The sequence below is a fragment of the Tympanuchus pallidicinctus genome, unplaced genomic scaffold (genome assembly GCF_026119805.1).
Source record: "Tympanuchus pallidicinctus isolate F22 unplaced genomic scaffold, pur_lepc_1.0 scaffold3, whole genome shotgun sequence".
NCBI classification, from domain to species: Eukaryota; Metazoa; Chordata; class Aves; order Galliformes; family Phasianidae; genus Tympanuchus; species Tympanuchus pallidicinctus.
The window spans coordinates 52051830-52071448 of NW_026294747.1; the positions used below are offsets into that span (position 1 = coordinate 52051830).

A 19619-nucleotide genomic window follows, 5' to 3' on the forward strand; every position below is an offset into this window, starting at 1 on the left:
TCAATAGAAATGTGCATGTTTTAAGTTAGCCGCAAGATGGAGCTCATCCCTCCCATCCACAAACAGCTGCAAAGCTAAAACACTTCATAGATGTTACAAAGGAGGCCGTTTCTTCCACTTCATAAAAGTCAGAGGAAGTCTGTGATTAGCTAGATGTTTACAAATAAAGGGGAATCTGGAGACAGATCAAAGGTAACTCTCCAGATTTGGCATGATACCAAGTTCCTGTACTGCTCGCATCTGCATGGGTTTGACTGTCAGATTAAGCGGTTGGACTTGGCCTATCTCATCATGGACTAGCAGTGCTTCTTTGATGCTTAGCATACATATTAGAAATCTGAAGATTCAGCCAGCTAAGGATATGGAAGAAAAACAAACAAACAAACAAGAAAAGAGAAGCATTCACAGCATTCTTCCTCACCCTACTTTCTCAAATCTAGAAGGAAAGTCAGGCTTTACTGTAAAATCCAAAGCATGCAGCACTGTAAGTTTAGTAAATAGGAGCAGTAGCTCTCAAAGTCTGTTCTCTAATAGTCTAAGCTGGATGGTCCATTCGTACCATATTTGCTTTTTTGCTGAGTAGTCTGTAATTCATCCAGGATCTCAGGGATTTTGGCACAGCTCTAACAGCTAGGGAGAAAAGCAGATCTGAGATAAAAGCTTGTGGTGTATGAAAGACACTGAGTTAATGTGTATGTGTTTTAAGGGACATCTTTGTTTTGACTCTGTGTAACAAACCAACATAGTTTGTGAGGTCTAGAAGGCCACAGACTATTTCTACTTTTATAGTAGTGCTCTGTTTGAAATTAGTATTTTTATTTGGAGTCTAAGCCACACTGAACTCAATCAAATAAACATGCTCCAAAGAAAACTGCCTTTGAACTATTTAACTATTCATTTGCACGGCAAAAGAAAGCAGAAAGAACAGTAATGATTACTGAGATATTTATTATGTCTTAATTGACATCTTTTTCAGTTTTTAAGTTACAGTTCACCAGGAGCTCTGTCTCTGTAGCAAAATTGACCATGTCTGCAAAAACCGGCTGAATTTAAGTGAAACACAACCCTGCCTGAAAGCAGGTTAGGCGGGGCTTATCCTCATACTGCCAGGCACTCAGACTGCGGCTGCTGCTTGAGCTTCACAACAGCACAAATACATGTACAAAAATGAGGTTTAATCTGCCTGATAGCAATGCATCTCAGAGATCTGAGCTCCCTCCTGGGCTGTGGGAGGATACTAAGACAACTTCTGCATCAGTTCCCAGGGATCCTATCCTGTATTCCCTCCTACAGCGCCACTGTATCTTTCCTTCTCCTAAAGGAGAGATCTAGATTTCATCTCTAAATGCTTCTACTTTGTATAAACAGAAAATCCAAAAGGATGACTTTTTAAAATAGCAACCCTGTGACTGGGGGAAAAGGGGACAGCAATGAAGAAAGACTGATTCTAGCATTTTTCATGTTGGCAATAGTTCTGCTGCCTCACAGACAGGCTAGGAAAACACAGATTTGCACAGCCCTGGATTCCCCAGCAGAGTTCCTACTGTCCACACAACTTGCAGGACTTTGAGGCCTTTGAGGCCTTCTCATTCCCTGTCAGGATTCTTGGGATGTCAGGAGATCCACAAGGCATACTTATCCTTGGGTGTCTCATTTCCAAAATATACACCTCCCCAAAATCTCACCGATACGAATCACGGAATGAGTGAACACGATACCAGCATCAGCAGTTAGTTGTTGAGAGGAAAATTCTTGAACAGCTCTAGAAGGGCTAAATATTTTCTCCCACAGGAAATGCTAAAAGCAGCATTGTTTCTGTGGTTATAGCTGAGGAAAATTTACAACAGTTTTAGCAGGCCAGAAGGCACAGGAAAAGATTAAATCTGTTTGTTTTCTCTGAATGGTGGAAGTTAAACTTGTATCCATCATGAGACAGATACATATTTTAGAATATTTATATTTTAGAATATAAAGATCATTAACATGGGGCACTGCACAACAGAGCTATCTTCTGACTTGCAAGAGAATCAAAGACACTGAGCCCTTCTGAAATTCGAGTTCTGGAAATGAGGGGCAGCATGCCAGCTACACAAAACAGGAAGAAAAAAGAGCAGTCAAACCCTGGCCTCTGACTGTTTGCTCATCATAGAATTTCAGTATGTTCCTCTGCCTACATTAAGAAACTTCAAGTATACATACTCAACTATGTATAGGGAAAGCAACTAGAAACAGTGTCTATAAAACTATGAAGCACAATATTGTTTTCCAATGACATGAATTTAAAAAAAAAAAAAAAAAAAAAAAGATATTTGAGGGCAAAAATGGCCCAAGAATGATCTGACAGCATCTCTCCTGTAAAGCTAGCTGTGGTCATTTTAGTGTACAAAAAGGAACATGGGCTCTGTTTGTCTTGAGGCTGAACATTTATAGTCATGGCAAGCTGACTCCTGAGTCATGTGCTCTGCTGCCCTGTTGTTACAAATTAGGATTTGTCTTCATGAAAAAATAAAATCACAATGAATTCCAGAATCCTAGAAGCAACTCTGTAAAATAGTGGTAGAAAGTACAATTAAGATGTCCTGTTTTTTTGGCATCTTGCCCTTCAAAACCTCAACCTACAAACATTTCTTAAGAACGCAATGCAAGAATAGTTCAGGAGTTTTTTCCAAATTGGACAAAAATGCAGAAAACTGGTTTATAGCTACTGAGAACTACAAAAATGTCCACTTTTAAAAACACGTCCCCAACTTCTAGCTTTCGGGAGACTTTTATAAAGTCACATCAGTCATGCTTCAGCTTGTAGGTCTGTGACAAGCTTCAAACCAATAGAGAATTAGGGAGGTCAGAATACTCGATTTTTAACTCTTTCAGATTAGGAAGCATCTGTAACTCAGACTGCCACTATCCCCTCAACTTTACTTTGCTCCTGAGCTTTCAGCGTCACCACAAAATACAAGAGCGCACAGTGGGAGAAGGGAGAGCAAGAGGGCAGTGTGAGCTGTGCCCAGCTGCGGGCAGCACATCTGGAGCTGCAGGGCACAGGGAGCACAGGGAGGTGGGAGCAGGTCCCGGCCGAGGGGCCCAGCTCATTGCTGGCCTTGGGCCAACCGCACGAACCCAGCACACAGCGCTGCGGCGTCTATTTCAAGAGAGACCAAGAAAGCTCCAGAGCATATTTGCGGGGTGAGTTGAACGCAGGAAGGTTTCCAATTCTCATAAAGAGGGCAGATAGCATAGATGTGTCTCATCTGTATGCGAGAGGCCGGGTTGCCCTTTTTCCTTATCGGGAAATAGGGGAGGAATTGGGAATACAGCTTTCACAAAGATGCTGGAGGGAGACAGAGACTTAGTTAAGCAGCTCAGAATCAGAGAATGGCTGGGAAGGGACCTCAAGGACCATCAAGCTGCAGGCCATGCTTTGAGTTCGGACATAGCTCATGTAGGCAAATGAGCTCCCCCCCTCTCCCCCTCCCCAGACAGTCATTTCCCCCCTCGTGCCACCAATTCTATTGAGATGGAGAGGGAACTGCAATGGGGAACCGATCCAGACAAAAAATATCCCCCCAGGGAAACAAAAAGTTTGTCGTTTGACCCTGTACATTGTTAACCCACTTGTACCTTTTGACAAGGGAGAAGGCACACACAAAGAGCTGCAACAACGTGGCAGGGAGAAAGGAACCCAAGGTGACACCATCAGGAACAAATTTACATCCCCAGCAATAGCTGAGATACACCTGATGTTTTGGTACTAGTGTGTTCAAATACAGTAGTATAGGCAAAGTAGTCACTTTTATAATTATATCTTTTTAATATATTCTCCAGGACAGTAGACTTTCAATCTTCAGGCTTTCAATTAAAAAATATATGCTGAATTCTATTTTCTCCATGAACTGAATATATTAAATAGCATAGTCCCCCAGTAAAAGTACAAATTCATAGAATTCTGTGATATTCTACTCAAATCAAGATTCCTTCATGGACCTGGTAGCAACAAATACACAAATGTAAATATTCTTTGAATTAGCAAGTTGCCAATAAGTATTTACAAGTATACACACACACACTTAAACACTTGGATATCTCCTTTGATACTGAAGAAGCTTGACAGCTTTTGTTATATTTTAAAGCTCGTTTCAGGTCTTTGTGAAGTCTCTCTTTTCAAATTGCAATAATCCTGAAAGCTAATATCTAGGTTAGCTACTAACAATTCTCAGGGCTGCCACTGACACCACTGCCAAAATGAGGAAAAAAGCAGAATAGAGAGAGATCCTCTAAAAATAAAAATAGCAAAACACTTTTAAAATAGTGTCACTGTTTCTTTCTGGCTATACTTTGTCCGATGCAATGCATATCCATGTCCAACCATAAAGATCCTTAAGTTTTTCAAGGGTCTTATATGCTACATCTCCAAACAGTGCAGGAAAGGAATAGAAAGGAACTACGTTAACATGACCAAGAAGTACAAATTTCTTAAAGGAAACAGAACTCTGACTTAAGTGTTTTTGCTTCCCCTTCGTTATCTTTCAAGTAACAGTAAGACTTCTAGGATATCATAACTGCAATTGTTTTTTTGTCAGATGTGCTTTTGTTCTGTTTCCGCAGAGAACACTTTTTCTCACAGTAGGAGGGCTGAACCACCACCACTTCACATCCCCACCAACATTGCCCTGTTCTGTCCTCAAGAGCTTGGCACCCACCCCTTCTTCTCTGCATACTTTCACATTACCATAAACATTCTCTACTGCATCTATTTGCAAGCTTGTTTTTGCTTTCATAACTTCGATTTGTTCTCCTGCACTCCCCAATCACCTGTTGGGCTATTTAAGTCATTCTGTTTTTCTCTGATTAAATACAAGTAGATCCACTCTAAGCTTTCCTGCAGTGCAGTCCATGCACTTTCTGAGCCTTATTCTAGATATGCAAACCTGCGAACAACAAGGCACTGCTTTTGTTCTGTAAGAATGGGAAAAAGAATTCATTCAAGTTCAGTAGGAACAAGCAGCTTTCCTTGAAGGGATACTACAATACAGCCTATAATTGAAAAACAAAGGGATTACAGAGTGTTTGTAAAGTTAGATAGTTCACATAAATACCACCATTCACAATTCCTAAATTTAACTTTTGTAGTTGACAGGTCTACTCATACTAGGAAGTTATTTTGGTTGTTCTTTTGGTGAATCACTTTTGGGTCAAGTTCACACCAAGACACCTTAGAGAATGGCTCTTGACCAGAAGCATTTCTAAATTACTGTTAGACTTTCCCTGTATTCCAGAATGCTCTTTTACTTCGCACATCACCTCCTTCTTTTCAACAAGATCTTTAACTATTCATTGCTGTGCCATGCTCCCCTAGTGCAAGTGCACTATTAATGCTCCCCTAGTGCACACCATCTGCACTATTAATTTGTGGCACAGTGAGCTAATCACATGGGTTGAGAGCTCTCCCAGCCAAGCTAAGTCACTCCGGTCTCACAGGCATCTACAGGACTTGATCCACTCCTCCAGGCTCCCCCTCTGTGCTACCTTTAGGATGTTTTCCCCTCTGCTTCCCTTTGCACAGCTCTGATTCTGTCTCTCCACCAGACCCTTCCAGCCTTTGCCCTCCCCCCTCTGCCACCAAGCCTTTCCACTCCTCCAGCTCACCCTGTACCATCAGGCTCTTCAGTCAACTCCCCAGCACCCTCTAGCTCTCCCTCACTTCTCTCGGCTGCTTTTCCCAGTTCAGTCATAGCTGATATCTTAAGTGAGAACCTGAAAGTCAGAGAAATTGTGTGCAGTGTATTAGCCCCCAGTCCTTCTACCACAGCAAGTGCTTAACTACTTCACTGCTGCAGGTGGTCAAATACTTTATGGATCCTTCTAATCACCTTCTACCACTGAATCCAGCACTGAGAGTGCTACAAAAGCCATCCTGGTTATTCTTTGAACTCTTACACAGTGAGCTTCAGTCCAGCTTGGGATAGGAAGTATGTAACAAAATTCTAGTAATAGAGAAGCTTGGAATTAACTCAAGAGCTGGAGTGCATTAACATCAGCAGTACTTTTAATTCCAGTGCTGTTAGGGACCCAGCTGACTTCAGCATCTTCAAGAAAACTTAAGACTGAGCAGTTCCAGCAAAATGCTGCAGGCCCACGCTGCAACTGAAGCAGCATCTGAGAGCCAGCAGCGAGCTCAGGCCTGCAGCCCCGTGGCTGGGGCCTTCCCCACTCCCTTGTCTTAGAGGAAATGCATGTTGAACCGACAAGAGAAATTCTGATTCACATTTAAAACTGAATCAAAACAAGACTACTGGTACTCAGTTTGATATAGATAGATATAAAGGAGATTCTGAACTGTTTTAATTTATCTAAACAGTCTTTTGAAGATCAACACTCTGTTAATTCCTGAGAAACAAGGGATCAGCTCCTGGCTCCTGCTCTCAGCCCCACCACTGACACACAAGCTGGTTGAAATCACTTCCTTCTCCATGGCTCAGTAGAAGGCCACATCACTACCGTGGTTGGTAAAGTGAGATCTGCTGGGAGAAAGTACAACTAGCCTTTATTTTGTAATAGTTCCTCCTACCATTTCATATTAGGATCCTACTGCCCCCCATTAAAAACCATACACTTAACATTTAGACAGCTGGTGCCTATGAGTCAAAGCCAGTTGTTGTCTCCAAGGCCAAACTGCCCCACTGAATTGATGTCAGGTGGTACTTAGCAGTATTTTTAAATAGAGTTAAATTAAGAGACAAGCTACACAGATTAGGGCTATACTAGAATCAGAAAGAAATCGTTAAAGGCATTAAATGTCTTTCCATTTATTAAACAAACTCTGCAGTCTTTTCTTGTTATATTCTTGTTGAAAAACAGAACATTCAGAAAGTATCATGAAAACAAGAAACAAAAAAATCTAAGGTTGACATGAGCCACACTCCCCCTCCCCTCCCACCCAAGCAATGGGACTATCTACACACCCATCCCACTTTTGACTTCCCAACAAAAGCAACAAGGCACCCATTTACAGCTAAGCTGAGAAATGAAGTCTTCAACGCACACTGTCATTCTGCACTCCTAGCAGCCCACCACAGCAAGTCCTTCCTTGTGCATTACGACAAGCAGGTTATACAGACCCACATGGATAAGGACTGCCAGCAAAAGGCCAATGTCAGTCGCAGGGCAGAAGCACCCATGACAGTTCTGCTAAACTGCTGGAAACTCCCCAGTCACCATGACAGTCAGTAACTCCCTCTCCCTTTGCGCACACCAGTCCAATTCTGCAAGGTTTCACTGAGCCTATGTGCTCTGACCACTGGGATGCAACTTTCAACAAAGCCAAGAAGCTGAGCATCGGGACAGCCGGTTCTGCCCTTACAGCAGTCAGACAGCAAAGGATTATTTCTTGGCATTGTTTTTTTTTTCCTTTTGAAAATTAATTTTGGGATTATGAACAATTATGCTCTTGCGTATTAATTGCTGTGATCTAAAATTTTCACATGAAGAAACAACACGTGGAAATATTAAAGCACTCATCTTACGGACGTGGATCCGAGAACTGTTTAATAGCAGTCAGTGAAGGGGTAACATTGTGCTTTTAATCTACAGTTTAAAAATAATGATTTGTATATCTACTTAGTAAAACAATAAAATTAAGAACAGAAACTGATATTAGGAAACAGTGAAAATGTAATAATTAAACACATGAAGCTTTTCAAAGCTATATACTTAATGAGCCTAGACACCTAATGATTAAGAGGGTCTTAAAAAAAAAATAATAAAAAAGACTTGTTTTCAATTTTTTTTTTTTTTTAATTTTTGTCTACTATACTGTATGCCTTTGGTGTTCTCTCTGCTGCCAACTTAATGCTTTAACAGTATGATTATGCTTATGTTCTTTTCAAATGCTTGGCATTATAGTGAGATCTCATATCTTTTCTCAAATTAAATTTTGCTCCACATACTCCACATGTATACAGATGAACATCCATGTGCTGCTCCAGTTGCTCATTATTTGGGAATATCTGAAAGCAGACCTGGCATATAGTCTCTCCAGCTGATAAGTGAGATATCATATGCCGTACATGGTCATGTTTTCTGAAGTTTCCTTGATCACAAATGGAACAGACATACCTGGCCATTCCTTTGTGCATATCATTGTGGAGCCGCAACTGGCGCTCTCTTAAGAACTGCTTCCCACATGTCTGACAAACAAACTGTTTTTCCTTGGTATGAACAGTATAGTGTTCCCTCAAGTGACAACGCTGATAAAATCCTTTCCCACAAAGATTGCAGAAATGCTTACGTCTGTGATCTCTTTCATTCTCTTCCATCATGGAATTCTTGAACAGATCTTGCTCCAGGCAGTTGGACATATGTTCAACCACTAGGTTTTCAGTTTCAAAACGCTGCCCGCAATTAGGACATCGGAAAGGACAGGCAGAATGCTTATATAACTGTTTTTTTTGAAGGCTGTTCATTTGGAAATGACTGTCCCTGAAGTCTTCCAGCATGTCTGCAAACATCATGTCCCTTATTTCCGACTGCTCCTCGGGGTTTTCTTCCAAGTCCATTTTTTCCTCGGAATTCCTGATACCATTCATGGTCAGGTCCTGGGGTTCTCCACAGGTCTGTGCATGATCCTGTAACTGCTTGCCCTTGACCAGTATTTGACCACACTTGCCACAGGCACATATATTTTCTATGTGTTTGGATAAATAATGAGAGGACAAATCCTCCTCGGTGATTGTTAGCCCACAAAGTTCACAGGGAGCGTTCTCCACATCTTCCTGGACGGAGGGAGTTTTCCTGTTAAGGTGCCGCGGACTCTTTAAACACCTCCTTTCATCCTCATCCATGGATAAACGGGGTTTTAAAGTCTTCCGAGCATTTCTCTTCTCTCTCATCTCTTCCTCAACATAGTACCTGTAAAGTGGCTCTTCCTGCTCGTCATCTAGGTCATCGTTATCAGAAGACTCATTGCAGTCCTTATCTGTCACCTTGATAATATTATAATCTTTCAGCTCGTCTGCAGGACTGTCCTCCGGTTCCATCTTGATGACAATCCTCTTCCTCTCAGAGGCTCGACTTCCTTCTTCACCTGATGTTTCGGATGCCACCGTGCTGCTTTTCCTGCTTGTAATGTTGGACACGGGAGAAGACGACTCATCGACAACTTGGCTGGAATCCCCTTTGTATTTTTCTGTTTGCGTAGAGATTATTTTAGAAGCAGAGTCCTTTTCATTAAAGTCTATTTTTTCGGCACCGTAGTATCTGGCACTTTGGTACGAATGCCTGTTGGTGCACGATAACACGTGCTCATCCAGTAACTTTTCACAGCTAAAACTGAACCCGCAGCTGTCGCAGGTGAAGCTTCTTCCGAAGCGGCGTGAGTGAGACACACGCTCTTTTGTGTGAGAGTATTTGGACGTGGTGCTTTTTTTGCAGACATCAAACAGTTGTTCGGGGAAACTGCTGAGCTGCAAAGCTTCTTCATCGGGCTCTTTGTTATGGGATGTATTTACTGTCGAACTTGGCGGCTCCATGCCCCACCTGTTTGTTTCGCTGCCATTTCGAGCAAGCGTGTCTTCGTACATTCGCACACCAAATATCATTTTACTGTTCTGGGTGCTGGAAGCAGAAGAAGAGCATTTTAAACTAGATGAGTCTGTATCCTGTATATCTTCCAGACACTCAGGTACGTTATAGAGCTGTAAATAGTTCATGGCCACTTTAAATTGCTCAAAATTGGCAGGGGCGGTCATAATTTTTCCTAAATACATGAACTGTAAAATAAGATCAAAGCATTCAGCGCTAATCTTCATGTTGCTTAGATTCAGCTGGGCTGTAGTGTGTTGATGGTTCATAAAAAACATTCTAAAATAGGAGCTGCATGCAGCAAGGACTGCTTTATGTGCTTGGAAATAAATATCATCGATAGCAATGCAGCAGTCACACAAAAAGCCCCACTCTCTTTGGTTGTTTAGCTGCTGAAGGACGTAGTTGCTGTGGCTGGTTCTTGCCATCTTGTATTTCAATTACAGCCCTGCAAAAAGCAGATGACATCTGTTAGAACTGTAAGCACAGAAAGTGGAATACATTTAAGTGTAGAGAGGAACCGCCGTCTTTTTCCTCTCTAGATCTCTTCCTATTCTCACACTGTTTGTGGTACGATTTCCCGTCTGGACATCTTTGCTGGCAACTACTGTCGATGCCAGTGAAAACATCCATAATACCATGTTCTCACCACTAGACTTACAAGACCAGTAAACTAATAAACATAGCAACCACAACATCAGTTACAGCAACACTGCTCGAATATAAATTAGCAAATATATCTCAAAGTCCTACAGCCAAGATTTTTCAGATAGGAATTCTGGATGCAGAACTTCAAAAGCTTCACAGGGCAAACTTCTGCAAGACAGCCCCGGGACAGCAGCTCTACAAGGCGAGCTGACTGTAAGAAACCACCACTGAGTTTCAGCTTGCCTTTTTCACCTGCCAGACCAAAGGACCTATGATGCAACAAATTACTGGCAACAAGGCCAGGCTCAAACTGGTCTTTCCCTCCCCACTAAAGGAAATTCAGAAGAGACATTGGTGAAGTATCCACACAGGCTATACCTACACGCTGTTTGCTCTTTATGGCACTCGGGGAATCTTCTCAAGCTTATCTGCAAGACACCTGGCAAACCAGGAGCTGTGGAACTCAGGTGCATTCTCAGAAGCACGGGGCACAGCGTGTCCCACACAAGCCTGCTGCAGACGGTCACCAGGCTCGCTGTGCAACACGGGCAGCACAGAAGCAGGAAGTGTTGCACACCATGCCTCCAGCTCCTCTTAAAACCACTCTTTCATTTAAGAAAAGCAAAACACTTAGATTGGAGACTGGACCAAAAAAGAAAAACTAATGAAGAACTAAAGGCCAGCACGTCAAAGATGGCAGCATTGAGAGAAGAAGCCTCAGTGAAGAACTGCAAACACCTGAAGCAAAGTGCTGGAAGGTGTTACACATGAAAGGACTAACTTGTGCTGAACAGGAAGGAGGAAGAAAATGTGCTACTTTATGTTAAGAAAAACATCCAGAAAAAAATACACTGTATACAGGAGGCGTCCATTCAATTTACAGAAGATAAATTGCAACCAAGTAAAGCTATTCTGCTCGCTTTGGAAAACCTTTATTGACACACAATGTGTGCTAAATAAACAGGAAGCAGGACAGAGCGGTTTGAGAAAACAAACAAAACAAAAAAAGAGTAAAGAATGCCCAAAGTGAAAAGAAAGACCTAAAGCAGTAAGGAGCATCCTTCACACTTTGAAAGGTTACTGCAAGCAATAGGAACAACAGTAAGAGATTTGTACACATAAAATACAGGCTAGCAAACAGCATGTATAAACTGCATTTTATGCCTCCATGAAATGCACGGGTTGATTTGTCACTGTTCTTTCAACTGGCCAAAATTTAAACAAAATATACACAAAAATGCTTCACCTCCCTGCCAGCTCACACCTAGCTCCTAGTGACTGGAAAACGAGAAATCATATTCCACAATAAGCACTGAATTCACAAATCAGAGGTGTTGCCTGGGCTGTTAAGTAGCAGACCTAACATTAGTCACTGTTCTCCTTCATTCCACAAATGACTGTCATGGAAAAAAATGCATTCAAGCCCTTTAGATGAGGAAATGCTCATCATCACCCAGCAATATTCCCTACTGCCAACACTACAGCCATTCGTAAGGACCACTGTCAACAGAAGACCTTATGTGGCAATGTGGATCTTGAGATTTGGATTGATGATTACCACCTGGGTGACAGCTGTACACCTGTTCCTCTCCACCCAACTTTTTTCTACAGCCCCAGAACTCCAGCTAAGCACATCACAATTCTCTGTCCAGTTTTGCTCAGGGATGTCCATTGCAGAAATGCAGCTTGTTACATAACATCTACTCAATGGTTTTCTTACTAACAAAAGGGTGACTACAAAAACAGAAGAATCTCTGAAACAGCTTCATGTGTTTTCTACAGAAATTTGACAACTATCTTAATTTCTGGGTAACTTCAGATGTTTCTTAGAAAAATAGCAAACTTTTCAACATCAAGTAATACCTAAATGGCACTTCATATTCTTCCAAGTGCTAAGGTGCTTTGTATTTCAGGTAATTAATCAGATACTTGAATGCAATTCAGTATAGTTCATCAAGAATTAAGACCAGCAACTGCAGAATTACAAAGAACTGATTTCAACCTCCACACTCAAAGACTGAAAATCAACAAGAAACGGGAGAAGATGCAGTCTAAGATACCACTGGCTTCTCAGTGTGAACTTCCATCAGGACAAGAAAAGGCTTAGGACTGCTAGAGGAAAAAAACAGACAGCTTATGTTAACCTTCTTGTCCTCACAAAGCAACAAGCTTACACTTTCATTTTTATTTTCTGCATACTGAAAGTATTCTATCATGCCTTCCAACGCAAAACAGCAACGCAAGGTCACAAATATCTGCACACACCTGCAAAAGGGAATTCCAAAATTGTGGGAAAGATCTGGCAGTCACTGCAGTGAGGTGCACAAACACACTTTCTCTAAGTTTTCCTTCACAAAAAAGTGAAACTTATTTCCTCTTATGACAGAACTCTTTCAGCACTTGAGCCCTGATATGCAAAAATAACCCACCTTTCTCCTACTGCTCTTTGTAAAGAACCAGCCCGAGCATGAGTGAGCTTGGTCAGGCCAGCAAGGTGTTCAGATGTGTACACAGCCTCCATCACAGTAGTACTACAAGCAGGTATTAAAATAGAGAGCGTTTGAAGTTATCTATGTTAATGAAAGTTCTGGCAGCCTTCCTCTGTATGCTGTATTAACCTGCCATGTGTAACCATATATTTACAGCTGCCAACACTTCCCACTACAAGCGCCTGCGTTGGTCTATTTAAAACACTGACAAACTTCAACCAGCAAAGGCAAAAGTTTCCTTGTGAATTACATGCTTCAGACTTGCTTTTTTTTTCCAGAAAAAAAGATCAGTTAAAGCAGTTTCAAAAATGAGGTCAAGAAAAAGCTTTTGTACAGCTAAATTACTGTTCTTTCTTTAAAATTCAAAGAACTTTCTCTTGCAAAATCTTTGGAGAGACGCATCACAGAATCACAGGGGTTGGAAGAAAGCTCAAGAGATCAATGAGTCCAACCCTGCTGCTAAAGCAGGTACCCTACAGTAGGTCACACAGGTAGGTGTCCAGCCACGTCTTGAATATCTCCATAGGAGACTCCACAACCTCTCTGGGCAACCTATTCCAGTGCTCTGTCACCCTTACTGTAAAGCTCTCCCACACATTAGAACAGAACTTTCTACATTCAAGTTTTGGGAAATTACTCCTTGCCCTGCCTTTGCACCACCAAGAGCCTGGCCTCACCCACTTGCCTCCCACCTCCCTTGATGTATAAACATTAATCAGATATAAATGTTAATCAGACTTCATATGGGAGAAAGAGGCATGTGTTAGAGATGTTCTTGGTCACCACACAAAAAGCTGCCTGAATTTGGCCAAGCTTACAGAAGGAGGGGAAGAAGGTAGAAATTATAGATGTGTTTACACTTCAGACTGCTGTGTGTTACTAAAGTCTCAGATCATAGCCTTGCTGAGAATAAATTCACCCTCATGCAGCTCCTTTGTGTACAGGGGCCCGTCCAAGCCATCCCATCCAGCATGAAAACCCTTTTGGCTGCTGCGTGCCATCTCCACTCACAGACAGGGCTCACTGCAACAGGATGTGCTGCTGCATTCCAGTATCCCTGGCGGCCAGAAAGGAGCAACACTTGGCTCTGACTGACTCCCAGCAAGGAGTGGGCTTAGTGAAACTGAGTGCAGATTAGAAAGCGTAAGAGGGAGGTGAGAGAAGAGTTCAGGGAGTGCAAGGAGGGACAGGGTGAGCTGAGAGGAAGGGCCTGGGATCAGGAACAGCCGTGGGCAGACAAGATGGTGCAGTTAGGATCTACATGGGGGAGGGAAACCACCTGAGCAAGGGACTGGGAAGAACCAAAGTGCTAGGGCAGAAGGGAAGAATATTTTATACACACACACGAATAAGCACAGATACACACACATGCTTTTGCTGAGCAACAGGTAGAAAACTACCACAGCACGCACCCACTCAGAGCTGGAACTGAACTTTGAATTCTGCCATTCTTTGCTATTAGCAAATATCACAGATTTGTTGAAAAATGTCCTCCCATCAGGAGCGAGCTCTCAGAAAATGTTCCTTTACCATTATTTTGTTATTTTTAATTGCTAAAATGTCAGAGATTTACATTTGTCACCCATGTGGGTGGTTCAACATTGCAAACTATTTTTGAGATCTTCTTTGGAAAGAAAACAGTCATTAGAACAAAAATGCCCTTTTTAAAAGAAACCAAAGGTTTCAAAGTTAAGTGCATACACAAGACATTAATTAAGCTAAATTCCAGTGCAGCAGTCATTCAACAGCTTTTCATGTACACACTGTAACCTTCCAGCCCTCCTCTTACCAAAGGCTCCTTTCTTTACTGGGCTCACCTTGTGGATCTGTCCAAGGGATGGATCCATGCAGCAGTGCTCTTCATGCACAACGTGAGATCTCTGCTCATTTGGCACAGGGTTTGGAGGAGGTGAGGTGGATAAGGCAAGGAGAAGAGGGGGAAAATCTCACAAGAAAGAGCACTGCTTGGAAAACAGCACCCCACCACTGTCAGTACCAGGACAAGTCATGTTAACCTTTGGGTTTTTTGGCTTGTACTTTTTCACGTGTCCAGCATCTTCATGCAGGGAAGCCATCAGCAGTACCTCATACAAACGGGTGCTACTCACTGTGTGTATTAAGCATTGGTCTTCTTGGAAAATTCAAGCTCTACACATGAATTTGTCCACCCAAATGTGTATTTGATTCTCTCTAACTCAGCTTCCTATTTCAGAAAGAGAAGAAATGTGACCACTTGCCTGACTAGCACACTGCATTTATGAAGCACGCAGTCATCACAAGGAGGTCCACCAGGCACCTACATCACCCCGTCCTCAGCAGCAACCCATTAGTGCAGTGAGCACAGCAGTGGGCCATGCTGTGAACAGCACTGAATGATGCAGAGGTGGTCTGAAAAAGAAAGCACTAGAAAAGCATCTGATACGAAACTGAGGAGTGTAGATGCTTTAGTCAGGTAATTTCAGTCTGTTCCTCAAACTCTAAGCAGCACAGAATGTACGTGGAGGCTACGTGTTTATTTTTACGTGGCAAAGCTTGGATTCAAGCTGCCTACACGCCACTGTGTTTTTCTTTTGAATCAGCACTCAGGTACAATTACTACTCAGATATTATCACCAAGCTAAGCTACGCTACTACACAAACCAAGCGTGTTGTTTAGAAGCCAAGGACCAGAAAGAAAAGGCTCTTACTATAACTCAATACTTTTCTTTTTTCCCTTCAGACTTCTAGTTTTCAAACATTTCAGAAAATTTTAGAAGTCTTCAAGCTTTCCCCTGTTAAACCTTTAAGAGACTGCTGAAACTCTTTTACTAACTTCTCTGTCTTTAAAAAAGAAGTACCACAAGGTTCAAGATTCAGGAGCCTCTCGGCTCCTAAAATTAGTAGGTGGTTTTCAAAACCCAGCATTTCCACTGCTGAGCAGGCAAAAACAGACTGCTTACATGCTTAGTTGCTGGCTGCTTTTCTTCAGAAACCAAGAGCAAGCTGGACAAAAGTATTATAAATGAGTGGAGAATTTGGTGTTAATAGAAAATGAGATGGAAAAACCTCAAGGAACCAACGCCCAGTTATCCAAAGAAATGGGCTGCTTGGGCAGCAGAAAGCAAATTCCCCATCCTATTCTCACACCACATCTCAGGCTGATGCAGGCTCCCAAGAGCTCTCCTCCCTAAAGAATTACTTTGCCTTCATAGGGCCAGATTCTACACCAGATAATCTGGATTCCTAAATGACAGCATAAAGATGCTCATGAAAAAAATCCCACATCACACATCCAAGCTCTGCATGCTGCCTGAGAAATCTGGGCGTTCAGCTGGTACGCTGACTACAGAGTTGCTGACAGGCAACAAGTTTTATCTAGACATTAACAGGAAGAAGCCACTGAGATTGCCATAGTACTGCACAGTCCAAGAAGGCACTCAATTTACACAAACTTTGCAAAAAAAGGCAAAGAAACGAGGACAGGTGACCACCGTTCATTGCAACAGCAGGTATGGGTAAGATGCAGCTTGCATTGCAAGTGCAAGATCCACAATCATGAATTAAAAGTGAGGAGAATTCCACGTACTGCCAGGGAAAGTCTAATTAGGCTCCATTACTTGGATGAGGAAGGACCGGCTATAATTTATCCTCCTCCCAGAGTCCTTCCATTAGCTGCCTTCAGGCACACGAGCTGTGAATCTGCCTGCCATGATGCAGATATTCATCAGCATACACATTCTGATAGCTGAATCAACTGATGTTAAATGCCTTGTTGCCAATGTACAAAAACAAGCTTCAGCTGCTACCTGGGCTAGGTCTGAACCAGGGAAAGGCAAGGAGCAATTCACTCCCACATCAGTTCACAGAGCTCCCCACGGACACAGCACCTGAGTTCACAAATAAGAAACAGCCTTCACACTTTCACAGGTTTCCACTGTCAGACACTGATAACTAGTTAAAAGGCATCACACAGTCTTAGTAAGCATTCACCTCAAAAGATGAATAAGAAGACAGGAAAGCATGAGCAGCTAAGTTAGGAAAACAGTTTGAACTGAAGCCCTAGAAGTTATCATCTCAACCAACTTCACCTACTCCATAGGTAATGCCTATGGAGTACCAAGTATTGCAGAGAGCTGTATGCAGTGTTTTAAGTAACTTGCTATCCACCAGGGACTGCTCTATAAAGTCACAGACACTGTTTATCTGACACTTTACAGCTATAAAAGGTGGTGAAGCAACACGGTAATGATACGTCTGAAAGACTGGTAGAAGAACATTCTGACACCAGATTTAAGCCTCACAGCTGGCTGATGAGCCTTCACCTGGACTCTGACTTGCCCAGTTAGCTTCAGGAGGCATCTTGGTGTTCGCCCTCTCCCAAGACCCTCAGATAACCATAAGTGCCTTCCAGACAAGCACCCCTGGCTGATTCAGGCTGCGTGCCGGCACAACCAGGCATTGGAGACACACAAATGAAATGCCTTGTGACACACGGGTCAGACTACATGTTGACACTTTCTGGTCCCAAAGGCTTTGAAATTCACTTGTGGCACATAAAAAAAGCCCAAACTGCTAAGGTCTTCTTCAAATGAAGTGGGTTTCATACAGAAAATGCAACTGCTGGTTAACTCTACAGAGCTTTGCTATGCCCCAAGGCAAACAAAAACAGAATTACCAGACCAGTTTGAAGCTATAAATGGTCTTCATGCAAATTGTGTCAGCTGTGTCTGCAGCAGAACTCGGTGCGTGGTGCTCACTGTGCCCAGACAGCAGCAGGGCAGAGAAAGCAACTGTGGGGCAACCACAGGGCAAAGTTTCTTGAGAAACACGCAGCGGGTTCTGCAGTGAAGGTCTGAGAGAGGTGCAGAGAGGGCCACCTGCAGCCTCTGCAGGAATGGGGCACTATGGTTTCTACCAGGAAACTTTCATCATTTCAGATTCGAGCAGCTTTTTTCCCACGCAGCAGATAAGTACCTTCAAAGGATCCTGGACTTTCAGTGCTTCTGCTAGCAATGGACATATGTGAATAAAGCACTTAACCTCATGCGCTCAAGTAAGAAAGCGCCTAAAAGCCCAGAGGAAGCTGTGTAGCCATGCTATGCATGCGCTACGAGTATGCTATGCATACTCTCATCGTAAATACTGCCAACTCCTGTGCCCGTGACAAAACTGAGCACGTGTGCCAGCAGAGCTAAAACATCTGCTCAGCTCACAGTCCTGCCCCACACAGCCCAATCCTGGGAAAAGGGGCTTTCCAGCACCCTGCCAAGCTTCCCATGCAGCACCAAACCACAGCTCCACTCCCCAACCCCTGCTGCAGCCCCATCCATACAAACACCAAGCAAGTCACCAGCAGCGTGCAACCAAGGCGACGTGCTGCTCAGGCCCCACGTGTGCCACGGCCACAGCTCGCTGCTCCGCACCCATACGGCCTTGGCTTTGCCCTGGGAGAGCTTCGGTTTCTAATTTGGTGAAATCAGCCCAGCTCGCGAGGGCCGTGCGGGTTTTTCCAAGAGCTGCAGCGAGGAATGTTAAACAAACACCTTTAATTAAAGGAATGTTTGTTTAATGTAATTAAATGCCTACGGAACACGGCGCTGCTCCAGCCCCGGGTGGCTCTGCAGTCTGCGCCGTGCCGCGCGATGCCGTAGCGCGGGGAAATCACGCAGCGGCAGAAGCCGGCATTCAGCCCAGGGCCGTGCCGCCACCGCCGACGTGTCGAGGATCGGAGTTACACCAACTCCCACAGCACAGCGGCACAGGAACGCGGCCCCAACCCCGCAGCACCGCTTCCTCTCCTCTGTCGCCTCCTCTCCGTGCGGGGCGCGCTGAGGAAGGAGCCCTTCGGCACCGCTGCCTTTCGCGCTCTGCCGACCCCCGAGCGCATCGCGGGCCGCTACCGGCGAGGTGGGATGCGGTGGGATGGGGCGGCGCGTTCCCAGCGGACTGCGGCTCCGCTCTGCGTGAAACTGCCGCAACTCAACTTTTCACTTAAAAAAAAAAAAAGAAAAAAAAAGGAACAAAAAAATCCCAGCAGAACACGGAGCGCCGGAGAGCTGCGAGCACGGCGCTTTAACGTAACGCCAAGCGCAGAAGCACGGCCGCCGTGCCCTTCTCGCCCCCGCACCCCCCGCCCCGCGTAGCATCCGCCGCCCTGCGCCGCTTCCGCAGGGCCCCTCCGCGTTGCGCCGCGCTGCCCCACAGGTGGAGCACGGCGCCTCGCGGCTCGGCTCGGCCCGATTCGGCTTGGCTCGGCTCGCCTCGGCCCGTCCCCTCCTGCCGGGCGCAAGGTCACGGCGGCGGCCGAGGGCCGGCCGGGAGCCCCTACCTGGCAGCGCCACTATGGCGGGCCGGGCCGGGTCGGGCCACGCCGCGGCCGGAGCCGCTCGGCACTTCCCACCTCCCGCCGGCGGCGGAGCTGCCGCCCGCTCCCCCCGCGCCGCGCCGCGCCGCGCCGGACCCCTCCGGCGGAGGGCCGCACGGCCCCACTTACCGCGGAGCGAGGCGAGGCGAGGGGGAGAGCTGCCCGCGCCGCTCCCGCCGCTGCGCCGCTGCCGCTGCAACAAAGGACTTCCGCCCCGCCGCGCCTGCTGCTGCCGCAGCGCCGGCTCCGCCGCGACCGCACGGAGCCGGACCCCTCCCCTCCGCGGCCGGCGGCTCCCGGCCCCGCCGCTGCCAGCGCTGCTGCGCCGCGCCAATGCCGGGCCCGGCGGGCGGCTCCCTGCCGCGCTCCCCTCTCCTCCCATCGCGCCGCGGAGGCGGCGGCGCCGGGGCAGGGGCGGCCCGCGCCCCCTCCCTACGCGCCTCGGGCCCGGCCCTCCGTCCCCCCCCTCGCTCCCTCGGGAAACCCCCGGCGCGGAGCGGAGCCTCCTGCGGGGGTGGGGGCTGCAGCCGGGGCTGCCCGTGCGCGGCTTCGCTGCCCCCCGG

The 19619-nt window shown here is 45.2% G+C and overlaps 1 protein-coding gene across 5 annotated transcripts in view; it reads right to left on the reverse strand.

Annotated features, from left to right (window-relative positions):
• Positions 1-19349, reverse strand: part of ZBTB1 (zinc finger and BTB domain containing 1) — a 55580-nt gene extending 36231 nt beyond the window's left edge. Inside the window, exons 1-2 of one of the 5 annotated variants that reach the window (XM_052696015.1) lie at positions 19186-19349; positions 8285-10024 (exon numbers count right to left, since the gene is read on the reverse strand). In XM_052696015.1, the coding sequence (XP_052551975.1) occupies positions 8285-10004 (1720 nt within the window). In that variant the 5' untranslated portion in view covers positions 10005-10024; positions 19186-19349. Of the gene's footprint in view, positions 1-7525; positions 10025-19185 lie in introns of those variants that run through there. The other 4 variants (XM_052696018.1, XM_052696020.1, XM_052696019.1 and 1 more) reach the window with 4 other exon arrangements.
• Positions 19350-19619: the final 270 nt, after the last annotated feature.